This window comes from Lytechinus pictus, chromosome 3 (genome assembly GCF_037042905.1).
Source record: "Lytechinus pictus isolate F3 Inbred chromosome 3, Lp3.0, whole genome shotgun sequence".
NCBI lineage: Eukaryota > Metazoa > Echinodermata > Echinoidea > Temnopleuroida > Toxopneustidae > Lytechinus > Lytechinus pictus.
In genome coordinates, this window is record NC_087247.1 from 33,546,674 (window position 1) to 33,561,300 (window position 14,627).

The window sequence follows — 14,627 nt, forward strand, 5'->3', positions numbered from 1 at the left end:
GTCGAGCGATGAAATCGCCTCTTTTTTATGTAATGAGAAAATTAAAGAAATAGATATAAAAATAAACATGCGTGTATATATCCGTAAAGATGCTCCCTTCCAACTTTTTATGGTGGTTGCCTCTGTGGTTGCTTGGCAGACTACAATCTTACAATCTTACCTGCCTCTTTTTCTATTTTTTATAATTCTGTCTATTTCCATTTGCTTTTATATAGTCTTACATCTGTGCCCCCGTTAAAGTTGCACTAGGACCACAAGCCCATTTGACCTCCCCCTTAGATAGACATCTACCCCCTTCAACCCTAAAAGGACTGGGGCCATGATGCCCCCCCCCCCCTTCTCAACGCTTCACGCAATGTTTCCGAAAAGCAAAAAGATAGCGCAACAAAATTTTATGACTTTTTTTTTATGGCTTAGTTGAGTGAAGCGCCAACGTGTAGCTCCTCAGATTTGTGCTCCTGTAATTGTGATGTTTTGATATGTTCCTGGTGATTATGAACGATATAGAACTAAACAAGGTGATTTCTTACCACCTTAGGATGATATAGGACTGACTTCGAGCACCGTGACTTGTCTTTGATGAACATACTTTTAGTATACATTTTGAGTATATACATACTACAGGACATTACAGGAAGCCATGATATATCACGGCACGTGAGGTATGTACCAATAGAAAATCACTCATCTATGAACTTGTACTCTGACCATCTAATTGTTTGAAATAATAGGACTGACCACTGACAATGGATATGGCGAAAGCATGGGCTTTGGTGTTGATAGCGGTTCTTTGCAATGTGAACAGTTATGGAGAAGTGGCGCATTCCTTCACACATATATCGCATATACCTGAATTGATAAAGTTCCACAAATATTGTGGAATAAGGATGAGCTATTACCCAAACTCTCAAGCAACATTTCAGTCACAGCTACTTCAAGCTGGGGATGTTAACCCAAACCCAGGTCCGAATGAATTTCACGATCGCAATGAATCTGCGATTAGTCTTACACCAGTACCGCAACATCATAATGATCGAATCGTTTATGACCTAGCATTCTTGCATAAGTGTAATCAAATACATCTGAACACAACCCAATGTCGGCTTTCATTAAACGTTTGGAGAAAAATAACAGATCTTGGGATTGCACGTAGGAGGAAGACAAGGAGAGGTAGACGTGGATGCGCGAAGATAAAGTCCACTTTTCCCTTACATTTGGACTATTTAGTCTCTCCTGTCTCTGGAAGTGAGGCTGCTCAGCAGGATCTTCGTGAAAATTATACCGTTAATGCAGCTACAGAGTTCGAGTGTCCCGGATGCTCAAATGCCTTCAGAACTCAACAAAAAGATGTTCTCTGTAGTTCCTGTAATCGCAGATGGCACCTTAAGTGCACTAATATACTCCTCTCGCACTATGGGACCCCCTTTCTAAATCACTGGTCCTGTATCACTTGCCGAGAACTCAAGGATTCTGATTTCACAAATCAAAATAATGACATGCATGAAACAAGCTACCCAATTACCTTAAATACCAAGGGTCTTAGGATAGGGCATCTTAATATTCATAGTTTGCTTGGTAAGATTGACCACTTAAAGGAGAAATTGAAAAAGAAGCCTTTTGATATTCTGACTTTTTCTGAGACACTATTAGATGCTACGGTTTCTGATTCAGAACTACATCTTCAAGGTTTTAATGTAGAGAGACTTGACCGTAATCGTCACGGGGGTGGCGTTGCCGTATATATATCTGAATCATTTGCTTATACACGTAGGTTGGACTTGGAGATGAATGGTTTAGAATCACTCTGGATTGAACTCAAATTACCCCAATCCACAACCATTCTTGTTGGAACTTACTACCGTCCTCCTAGTTCAAATATGATATATCAAAAGCATATCGAAGAATCTGTTACTAAAGCAACCTCTAAAGGAAGAGAGGTCTACATACTAGGTGATTTCAATTATGACATGTACTGTAAATCTAGTTCTCGGTTTATTCGCCAACTTTGTAATACCAACAATTTGAAACAAGTAGTCGAGCATGCCACCAGAGTTACAGAAAACAGCACTAGCCTAATTGATCTTGTTCTTACAAATACCCCAAACAATGTTAATGAAAGTCGTGTCCTGTCTGAGGGCCTCAGTGATCACAATCTAGTTTATATTGTACGAAAACTATTTAGACCAAGGTTAGATCCTAAGATTCTGACATTTCGTTCTTTTAAACGATTTGATAGTCAACGCTTCATACAACAAATTCAGAACTCTCATTTAGAAAGGCACCTAAATATTCAGGGTTTGAATGAATCGTGGTGTTTCTGGAAGCAAGAATTTATGGAAATTTGTGATATTAATGCTCCCGTTATTACAAAGAGAGTTAGAGGTGTGAAAACACCGTGGGTGAATGATGAGTATGTTACTCTGTCCCATCAACGAGATAAATTGAAACGTAAAGCACAGCGTAGTGGCTTACCTGTACACTGGAACCATTATCGATCGTGTAGAAACTATGTCAATAACTATAAATATACTTTGAAGAAAGACTACTATGTAAGAAATATTCTGGAACATAAGAGTAACTCTGCTCAACTTTGGAAGATTTTGAAAGGCTTATCAGGAGGTAAAACACATGTAACAACAAATATACTAAAAATTGATGGAGAACATGTTTGTGAACCAGTTCAGTTAGCAAATGAATTAAACAGATTGTTCTGCTGTTTTGGGGTCTCGCAGACGTTTGACTATGCACAGCCAAGGAATGCTGTTATTGATTCATACATGTCACATGTAAACATTAAGAATGCCTTTCATTTTGATGAGATAGATTCAGACAATGTACTAAGTATTTTACAAAAACTCGACGTAAAGAAGGCAATTGGTATAGATGGTGTAAATGTTAGGCTCTTAAGGATAGCGGCACCGGTCATCTATGATCACTTGGCCCGATTGTTCAACATTTCCTTAGAAACAGGACACGTACCCGCTGAATGGAAGGAAGCCAAAGTGACCCCAATACACAAAGGTGGCGACAGACATGACCCACACAACTATAGACCAGTATCTGTCCTACCAATATCCATGAAAGTATTTGAAAGATTAATCCATAATCAACTACATGAATACCTGAATGAGAACAATATTTTGGTCAAAGAGCAATCTGGCTTCCGCAAGCACCATTCAACGAATACTGTCCTGACCTATTTCTCAAATCTCCTTCATCGGGAAATGGATCGTGGTAGATTGACGGGTGTCGTATTCTTGGACCTTAAGAAGGCCTTCGACTCTGTCGATCATTGTCTATTACTGCAAAAGCTTGACAAATATGGTATCAGGGGAAGGGAGCTAAATTGGTTCGAATCTTATCTTATGGGACGGACACAAAGGACATGTGTTAGTGGCAAAATGTCTGAAACTTCAGAAGTACGCAAGGGTGTGCCTCAAGGTTCAATACTGGGACCACTCCTTTTCTCTATAATGGTAAATGACTTAGCTAAAGTTGTAAGGAAATGTGAAATTCTACTCTATGCGGATGATACTGCCCTAGTGTGTAGTGGAAAGACTGCCCAAGAAATCGAACGTGTACTTAATTCCGATCTAAAAAATGTACAAGAGTGGCTTACAGATAATCGATTGATGCTCAACTTAAAGAAAACGCAATACATGATATTTGGGACCCCCAAAAGACTTCGTGATTCTATTGTCAAACTTGTCATAGGAAATGAGGTTTTAGATAGAGTGTCTTCATACAGGTACTTGGGTGTGTGGTTAGATGAAAACCTAATCTGGCACAAACAAGTTGAAGAAACCAGTAAGAAGATCGCTTCCAGATTGGCACTTTTGGGTCGACTTCGTAAGTACATGACAATTTCAAGCTCAAAACTACTGGCGAATTCTTTGATCTTACCTTGCTTGGACTATTGTAGTCTCGCTTGGGTAAATTGCTCCCAAAACCTGAAGGATATTTTGATAAAGCAACACAAGAAAGCTGCTCGTCTTGTACTGCAAACTGACCATAATGTGCCAACTGTTGAAGTTTTTCGAAAACTGAACTGGATGCCTATAGAAGAAAGGTGGCGCTTCCATACCTGTAGAATGGTGTTCAACTCACTACTGGCTGAGGCACCAACTTATATGTCAGAAATGTTTTCCCGATCGAGTAATGTTCACTCACATAATACAAGAAATGCTACTAATTGTGGTATTCTGGTTCCACAGGCACGTACCCAAGCCGGTAAGAAAGCCTTTTCTCACCATGGGGCGTGCCTGTGGAACCAACTCCCCAATGATGTAAGAAATTCGACGTCAATAAATTCATTCACAACATCGTATTGGCGATACAGGCTTAATCAAATTTTAACATGATACGTATATGCTAATGTTTCGTGTTCCAAGTGAAGACTATTTATTGAGCCATGCTAGTAACTCGGTCTCTTAGTAACTGGATGATACATGTTCTTCTTATCTCCATGTACCTTTTTTCTCTATTGTATTTTTTTCACTCTCCTTATATTCTTTCTATGTCACTTCTCTATTATTCTCGTTATACCTTCTGTCCAATCTTCTACTTTGATCATCTTTCACACTGCAAAGAATCCCTTTTCATGCCTTTCCTGCCATATAAATGCAATTACGATGGATGAAATAGAAATTAGGTAAATATAACAATTAACTACAAATTGTATACAATCACACATATCCTATTCTAATTTATATCATTCATTAATATTATTTCTGAAAGTAGCTTATTGTAATATGATCAGTTACATGACTAGTTTAGACCGGATTTGCTCCTACCAAATGTCTTTTTTTTCTTATACTTTATTTTGTTGCTAGCCTAAAATTAACTGTTTTGTTTTTTATATTTTCGTTGACCATAACTTAACAAAAATGAACATCTATTGTAGTCATGAATTATGTTGTAAATATTTGTTTTCTATCATTACGCATTGACAATTAGCATGCAATATTATATCATTTTGTACTGATCTTTCATATCACCTTCGAATGTTTTTCATGTATATTTATGTATATGTATTTTATGTTATGCAGGGCCTCCAAGTATAACAGTATTGTAATTACTGATGGGGCTACCCTGTTGAATAAAGACGAAATAAATAAATAAATAAATAAAATAAGTCTCGCGCAACTTTTGAGACCAAATTTGCGATATAGCATCGCGACGCCACATGACTTTTTACGGGACAATGTCATACAAAAAATTGCTAATTTTTATACTTTGTGTACAAAGTCTATGGGAGATGAAATTCATAAAAGGGCGACTATTTTTCGTTCAAATTGGTCTGCTTAATTGATTTAGGGTTTAGTTTAGTTGTTGAGAAATACATAAGAAATTCTATAAAAAAAAGAAATACATAAGGAAAAAATTGACTATCGCAATTTTTCTTTGTGGAAACCTTTAAATTAGATTACATTGATGACATCTGGAAAAAAATCGAAGTGAAATTGGGTGTTAAATATGTAAATGATGTTTTTCACGAATAAATTTGCATATTTTATTCATAATAAATAAAACAAAATATTTTCAGATTTTTTTTTATACTGGCTTGTGGTAACGAATGTGCGTGCCAAATTTAGGCGCGATCGCGCGAACGGATGCCGAGATCAGAAGGAGGCATTATGCCTCCCCCCATGCTCAATACATCTCAAATAGCCCAGTCCTCACCTTGAGATCCAGGCGGACAGTAGCAGACAAATGAGTTCACCAAGTCCAAGCACGTTCCCCCTCGTTGGCATGGATTAGAAGCACATTCAATCATCTCATTCTCACAGTTGATTCCTTCATAACCAGGCTCGCAGGAGCAGGTGTAGATGTTGAGAGTATTAGGAGAGGTGTTGCAGGTGCCATTCACACAAGGACTGCTCAAACATTCATCAATATCCGTTTGGCATTGTACACCTATATACAGAAGGTAAATGTGTGGCGAGTGGTTGTTCAGAAATCGTGGTGGTTTTCTTCTTAAAAAAATCTCTTTAAAAAACATATAAGCCTAAGGAAGGGTGAATTTACCTAATAAAAAAAAGTAACTTGAATTAAATAGAGCGATAGCCCTTTTCCCTTGATAGTAGGAATGTGACTACAGCTTACAACCTATACTTTAGGGCCGGTTTTGACAAAGCGATATAGTTTTGGTGTATTTTCTATTTGATTGGAAAAAGAATTTGAATTACATTTTTTTACTATTTTCATGAATCATGGTCTCAAATATATTTTGTATCTCTCAATCCATATTCATCTTGTATAACAAGCTTCGGTACCTGCGTAATTTACATGCGTGGGCAAATATGCAATGCATGAATTATGACATTCAATTTGAGGATTTGTTTTCACCATTAATGTTTAATGTAGCATCTACAAGTCTTACCTGTGGTTCCGGGTTGGCAAGTGCAATCGTAACTATTGTGCTGATCAGTACATATCCCACCATTAAAACAAGGATTCGGGTTGCACTCATTTGTAGGCTGGGTGTGTACAGAGAGAGAGAGAGGGGGGAGGGAGGGGAGGGGCATTGGGACAAAATATGTTATTGTGCAAATGAGGAAGTGGATCCAATAATAACTCATGTTAAGGAAAAGTCATTTTTACGTTACTGGATGTATAAATCATAATACTTAAACAACCAAACTATTTCAACAGGTATAAACGAAAAATGTCAAAGTATTCCTCGATATCTCCGGAATTGATATCGTTCGTATCAACAGCGGCAAATGGAGCAGTAAACATAGCAGCTATAGCAATAACATCGATGTGCAATATTAGAAAGAGGGATAAATGAATACGTTTAAACAAAAATAACAAAAAATAACAAAAATAACGATGATAATATATATATATATATATATACAACATCAACTACACTAATATTGATAATAATAATGATAATACTTAAACTAAGAGAGAGAGAGAGAGAGAGAGAGAGAGAAAGAAAGAAAGAAAGAAAGAAAGAGACAAAGAAAGAAATAAAGAAAGTATTCGAAAGTTATAACCTTTATGTTCTGGAAAAACTCTATTGCACAATTGCATAATGCATGATTATGACCTACCTGATTACAGTTGTCACCTTCATAACCAACGTGACAGACAATTGCCCCAGTAATATCGTCGCAATCATAATGGCCTAGATCATCATTCCTAGCAAGACAGTGCTGAGAACAGCCGGATGATGTACCATAGTAATGCTCCTGGCAATACACTTTTACTTCTACTGTGATTCTGGAGAATTCGAAAATTACAAATACAAAGTCTGCACCTTTTGACATGAAAAAAATTAATAGATGATTTGTATTAAATAAAAAGCTGTTTAAGAGGTAACGAACGCGTTTAACGGATTATTTGGTATATGACGTGAATATTTGATACTAAGACATTTCCTCTGTGCATTATTATATTAGATAAATACATTGAAAAAAATCACTAGATCATTAGACCCCGATTACTTTACTCAGTATAGATGTTGATGTGAGAGGACCATGGTTTAATCTCAAGCAGACAAGCCGAAAAATACACTTCTCAATATTTTATTCGAGATTATTTTGGCATGATATAAAAAGTAAAATTTTCATTTCTGTATTCCTTTTCATTCATTATCATTTTTTTGTGGTGGGGGGGGGGGGCTGTGCCTAAGCTTAGCCCCATCCCAAATACGCCGGTCTTTGATAACTTACGTTGCTTTTCCTGGTCCATGAAGAGTTTCCGTTTTCTTTTGAGCTAAGCTAGATGACCTGTAAGGTTGGTATTTAGTACCTTGGAAATTGAAGCCTATTCGATCTATTAAATCATGTGCGTTAAAATCTCTATCCCATACTTCAATGTTGGCACGGAATCCACCCTGACAAAACAAACAAACAACAGACATACAAATTACAATACATGTCATTAGTCGTTATGCCTTGGCAATCAAGTTCGGTGTCCCTTTTTTACAAGGGGTGGGGGACATTGGGAACAACTCAAATCATGATGAGGAATTTTTTGCAAGTAAATGTGTACGTGCTTTCCTTAATTGGTATACTCCATAATTATGGCCAAAGGTTGTGATTACTCTCCGGTTGCTATTCGATGTCACAATATTGACAACTTATTCACTCGATTATTTTGCAATGTCGACAATGCACCATTGTGATTGCTCATATGATGAAATCCACATTCGTTTTTCATCCAATTCTTTCTGTTTTAATTACATTATTTTGATTGGCTCATTACACAAACTTATATTTTTTATATGGTGTGTGCATAAACGAATAGCCATTTCATTATTGTCATTGGCATTATTTACTCGGCAATTTAAGGAAATGAAAAAATGAATAAATTACCGTTTAAATTACAATGCTGAATAATACTTGACAACTGAAAAAAATGGACATTTTATTCTGGTACTTTACAAGAATTGCATAGAATATGATTTTTCAATTTTCATTTACTCGGAAGTATGCTACGGGTAAAAAGTTGATATGACTATTATACCGTCCATGTGTTGATGGAGAATACGATAGGATTCGCTCCGGCATTACTACCCAAAGAGCTCGGGAAATCAAAGTCGTCATTATCCGAGAAGAGTCTATCTGTTGAATAGCTCCCATAAGCACAGGGGGCTATAGTAAACTCACTGTTCATAACAGATCAAAAGAGAAAATAAAACATTAACCTTTTTATTTATTTTTCCTCATTTCATGTGAATTTTAAATCCTACAACTGTACACATGCAGCTGAAGACCTCATACACGTGCATATACAGAAGTATTTAGCTATGTAAGTCGACTGAGTATTAAAAAAATGAATAAAACCTATTTACGGGTCTAAATTAATGAACATACTTATAAGTTTATAAAGTTTTCAAATCTTAAGCTGTTCAGATTATCTGATCATGAAATCGGAGAAGCTAAAATCTTTTGTTCGAGCTTTTTTTTCAAACGTGGAAATATTATGATTTAAACATAAATCAATTGCGACAGATTGACCAAACTTTTCTTGCTTGTGTTTATTCATTTACAGGTCACCGAGATACTAATAACCTAAAATAATCACCGACGTGATGTACACTAAATCAAATCAGTCAAATTGGCCAGTAGTCAGCTGGGTGCAACTGATATGTCTTGTCACATTTCTGACATAATTTATATTCTAGTCAGAAATAATTAAGTTCCAGTAAAATACGACTAGAAAATAGTATAATATGACTATAATAACAGTTGCACCCTGCTGACCCTATTAAGTAGTCATTTTGACTGATTAGTTGTGTATGAGAGATATAAACAGTTCAACATACCTTTGCACTATACCAAAACAAAGGTTGAAGTAGTTGTCACATGAATTACATATGAATATGAACGGATCACAGCATCCTCCGCCGAAGTCTTCGTGAGTTGGGTTTGAATAATGCTTGAGTTTGAAAGATACCACCACTACACATCTTACCTACACAAGTAATACGATAAATAATGGCAAAGATAATTGGAAAGGCGATCCTGGTTGAATGGGGAACTACCCTCCCCTTCGAATGTCGAAATTTAGCAATGTATTGGAGAGGGTCGTCTCGTCTTAAACATTATTTTGCATTCCAATTTTCAAAAAAAAAATTATCTGAACCCATTAGGCCTATATGCTTAGGTAAGTTAACCAAATTTATTCTTGCCAAAATCGAGGAGGCCCTATTTTCTTAAATGTCAATTTCTATATTGATTTTTTTGTCTGACCGTATAATCACGCTAAATGGAAGTTCAATTGCGTAAACGGGTTTAAAAAAGTAGCACTTCAAAATATTAAGCAAACGCTCAAACAGTATAGATGGTTAACCTTACATATTCGAATTTAAAATGTAGAATACAAAATGATGTAAGTTCAACATGTTCAAAGCATATCATATAATTTGGGGAATCATGGCTTTACTCTCAGATGTTCACTAACATCTACAATGTTATTGCAATTTGCTTGATGATGTAATTTCACTTCTTTTCAGACATTTTACCATTTTTTTCCCTTTCGATCAATACTCTTGTTTAATACCCTGCAGTCGTTAGGTCTACATGGTCTTTAAGACCCTGTAAGTCATGAATATGTACATGTCAAGAATATGTACATGTAAAGTACATATTTGTAAAGCGATTTAAGCATGCACTATATAAATGTAATTGTTATTATCATAATCATCATCATCATCAATATTATTATCATCATTATTATTACTATTATCATTATATTATCAATATAATGGGTAAAAAGGAGACAGATATATTACTATAATTTCTTAATGCAACGTTGAGTAAGTTGGAGCATGTATATATATAAAATTGACACCTCACAAATCCCCAATTTAAGACAAAATATGTCATGAACGCATAATCATTATGTATGACTGGAGAGAGTATCTTCTCTTAAATGATTTTATACCATATTAATTTTATGTGGTGTTCACACTTGGATGATAAGTAGGTATAGGCCTACTTTGCAATGATATAAATTTTGATTTGCGCCAAAGTAAGGCATGACTGCATTGAATGAACCCCCATCAATTGCCAATGATGCTACAATCGTACATGAGTTAGTATGGACATAATCTGAAAATCCTTTTTCAATAAAAATTAACTTGAGAATTGATTCTAAAAAGTGTTTATTAAATTACTGAAAAGGGTGTTTTGAAGTGGATTTTAAAGCAACTCTTGTAGGATTATGACATTATTGACATTTGGATTCATTAATTGCAGTCATGCCATACTTTGGCGCAAATTAAAATTTACATCACTGCAAAGAATACCCCCTGATTATCCATGCGTTACCACATAAATATGGTATCAAATCATTTGGGAGAATATACTTTTCCAGGCCATAATATATAATAATAATATTTTCTCCTTCAGTTGGGGATTTGTGAGGTGTTTTTTTCTACTCATACGGTGTATATGTGCTTAAAGTTTATGTTCATATGTATAAAACTAAATATATATTTATAATTTGCGTCAAATATCTTGTTTTGTAGACAATTTTTCATGAAATACACGCCATTCCCGTGTTTATGTAAAACCTAGAAGCTATATCTTTTTCTGGAAACAGTACAGGTCACCGTCTGGTGTACTGTCGTATATACTGGTGAAATGCAGTATACTATAGTGAATGTACATCATCCGTTTAAAAATTGCTTACAGCGTGCAAGTAAAAACCACCTCCGTTATTATGTATAACATCTTCAATATTTTTCAAATTATGAAGCAATAAAAAGTGAGAAACGCGATATTTTCCCCCTACTTCACTGGTCCACTCTACTCTCTCCGACTATATACACACACAGTGAATCCTCCATACTTGCGATGTTTGTATATAATGTTTGTCCTCTAATATTAATAGTCATTGTTATCTTGTGTACATTACAGGACCGTAAATATAGGTTTCCGAATGACCTTGACGCCGGCCCATGGCATCGGCAGGCCCAATTACTGCGAATGCTGAATTCATTATTATGTATATCAGCAAATAATACAATTTTTGTTTATATAGTTATCGTATCATTGTTTATGACACCCTTGAATTAGGACTTTTTTGTACCATGCAGCGAATTGAGTCACGAATTTTTAAGGGAGTAGACAAACTGTTTCTAAAAAGCTGGAAGCAAGCGAAGCGAGCAAGCAAAAACTTTGACTTTTTAGAATTTAAAATAATCTAATTTTGTGACAGATTAATATTCAGAAAATAATATCCTATTGCACTTCTTTAATTTTCTCCCTTGTTTCTTGGTCGTGAAATTTTTAGACTCCATGGCCCCAAAACTGTAAGCCACTACGTACTGAGACCCTTCAACTTGAACAAGACAATCTCTCTTCTTAGAAAAGAAATGAATGAATAAATATAAATAAATCAATGTTCTGTATTATGAATACTAATACAAATCAATAGATAATGACAAAGATATACATAAGAAATGAGAAATTGATAAAGAAAATAGTAATGATAAATAGATAGATACATACATACATAAATAAATACATAAGTGAATAAATAAACAAATTGCCTTATAAGTTTCTAACCGAAAACATAACTTACCTCTTGTGAGAAATGGAGCGCAATAAAGATGATAACTGAGGCGAACTTCAACATCGCGTTCATGATTAGGTAAATTATATTATACCGAATTCTCATTCCATGCAACGAATTATTAACATCATTGAAGGCCCTTTTCCTTCAGCATTACATCATCAACAATTTCTTCCCCTATCTTTAGTTCGTGCATACGACATTCCCGGACAATATTTCTCACAATTGATCTTGCTCCCTTATGATTTTTGTTAGAGGTAACATTGAAACGGTAGCCCTATATGCATTAATTTCTGCGTGTATATACTTTTGGAGGAGCGCTAGACTTACACAGAGCTGGGATACTTAATCTTTGTTATGAGGATGTTTTTTATCATTGATTACCAGAGCGAAGTATTGACAATTTAGTTCCCAGCTCACGGTATTCTGGCATCGAACAAAGGATTCAGAATGACTAAGCTCTCCCGAGTACTAAAGTGTGACGTCATTATCTATCTTAAAAAATAAAAAAGATGCATTCGTGCATTTTCATGAATGCATCTTGTATATAGCGAGAGCATGATAAAAAAAACATTCACACCAAGATTGAAATTGTGGCTTCTGATACTTGCCTGGTTTATAACTGGGTGGAAATCTGGCCTATGATATGATTTCAATGTTGTCATATCTTGCCCCCCCCCCCCCAGTAATTTCTTTTCATAGCTTTAGCAAGTTCAGTAGGCATCTATACTTCATTGTTTCCTTGGCTAGAATCATGGTTGTCGATCGGTGTTCATGTTTGGGGAACGACTGACAAATAGCCTATATATTGTTGAATTTTTTTTAAAGTCATCTGAGTGGGGGGGGGTTCTGTTGGTAACGAGCCTAAATTTTTAGGGGGCAGACACTAGCGTAAATGGCAAAATGTATAAACACCAAAGAAAATGTAAGAAGAAAGAGCTTATGAAAACAAAAATAATATACTGTGCTTTTTATTACATTCCCGGGTTATCATGACAAGAAAGCCCAAGCAACACTTTTCAAGTTTTCTACACAACGTTTCCTTTAAAATATTCAAATAAAAGTTATAGGCCTAGTCAAAAAAAGGGAATTATATAGTTAAGGGTTCACTGCGAAAATATTGCAACGCACGGAGGGTTAATTAGGGGTCATCGCACGAAGATTTATACACTCTTTTCAATTTCATCTCGTATACACAGTAAAAAAAATGATACAACGCTGTTTACTATAATGAACCTTACAGTAATTGTTTAAACATTTTAAACAAGTGTTTAAATCTTAAGCAACATAGTTTAATTTTCAATAAATTAAACATGATTGTTTAAACGGTTAAACAAATACTGTAAAAATCTTAAACAGCGTTTTTACTGTGTATGTGTTCTCCATTTAACATCACAAACCTGGATAAAGAATACTTTTTAAAAAGTTCAAAAGGATGACGTTTGGTTAGGGGGAAGGGTAAATTATAATGTCATCAATTTGAACATGAACATGTTTTTCTGTTTTATCATGGAATTCGATTTTCCCCCATCCATCTGTTTCTAAAAAGTTAGGAGATTAATTGGTTCGTTCAATAACAATAAACATAAGAAAATACCGAGAAAAAAATACGGTCATCATGCGTATAACGACAATCAATACTTATACATCATCATCATAATCATGATCATCTTGCATCATCTTGTACTCCCCTCCTTATCATCATCATGTTAATACGTGCTATAGATTATGTTCGATCGAAAATGATTATCGGAGGATGGAGGAAAATACTTCATCTGCATGATTTTATACACGAGAAGACAGTATACTTACATGGAAAAATTGGTGGGGGTCTACTGAAAATCAAAGCTTGTAAGTTGTAGACCCCCTTGAAAAATACAATATTAATTCGATTTAAAAAGGCCTAGCAAATAAGCAAAACTATATAAATTCATATGAAAATAAACACAATTTTTTGCGAACCAGAATTAAGTTAACAGAGATAATCATGGGACGATAATACACGTTATTGATCTCCCATTTTTTAATACGGGTATAACTTTGGCAATAAATATTTTCATCTTCTTTTTTTGCTGCTCCTTGATCTGTTTAATAAATTATCAAGCTCCAATAGATGTTAAATTTATTAAACAGATCAAGGAGCAGCAACAGAATGTATATTTTTCACAACTCTGTTTGTTCCATACAGGGGCCTTATGCCTTCAAATTATTTAGGCCTAAAATCTCAAGTAATTCTTGATCATTAACTGGAGTAATAAATATTGACCTGTAATTATGTTAATCCAGAAAGAACTTAAGACTGTTCTACGGGGCATTAAGTATTATTACAGGTATAGTTTGGGGCCATTTTGAGAGAAATTTGTATTTAGTTCTTTGGCTACAGATAGAGCCTTTAAAGTGACTATCGTCACTCCAAAGTTCCATCAACACGTGATTTATTAACAGCACTGCCGACAAGCTTGTTATTTTTGTTTAATGTCCCATTTATAGTTTCCAGGTATTTTAAAGTCGCTTTACATAGGCCTATTTCTATTTTCCGCAGAAATCTCTATTTCTTTCTTTTTCATTTTGTTCTTTTTTCCTATTCATTC

General features: G+C 35.1%; 1 protein-coding gene across 1 annotated transcript in view; it reads right to left on the reverse strand.

Annotated features, from left to right (window-relative positions):
- The window catches only part of LOC129257412 (neurogenic locus notch homolog protein 1-like), a 28,109-nt gene extending 15,716 nt beyond the window's left edge, over nucleotides 1-12,393 (reverse strand). Inside the window, exons 1-7 of the mRNA XM_054895727.2 lie at nucleotides 12,046-12,393; nucleotides 9,281-9,429; nucleotides 8,479-8,620; nucleotides 7,683-7,846; nucleotides 7,062-7,230; nucleotides 6,383-6,479; nucleotides 5,683-5,916 (exon numbers count right to left, since the gene is read on the reverse strand). Of these exons, the coding sequence (XP_054751702.2) occupies nucleotides 5,683-5,916; nucleotides 6,383-6,479; nucleotides 7,062-7,230; nucleotides 7,683-7,846; nucleotides 8,479-8,620; nucleotides 9,281-9,429; nucleotides 12,046-12,141 (1,051 nt within the window). The 5' untranslated portion in view covers nucleotides 12,142-12,393. The remainder of the gene's footprint in view (nucleotides 1-5,682; nucleotides 5,917-6,382; nucleotides 6,480-7,061; nucleotides 7,231-7,682; nucleotides 7,847-8,478; nucleotides 8,621-9,280; nucleotides 9,430-12,045) is intronic.
- Between the last annotated feature and the right edge of the window lie 2,234 nt (nucleotides 12,394-14,627).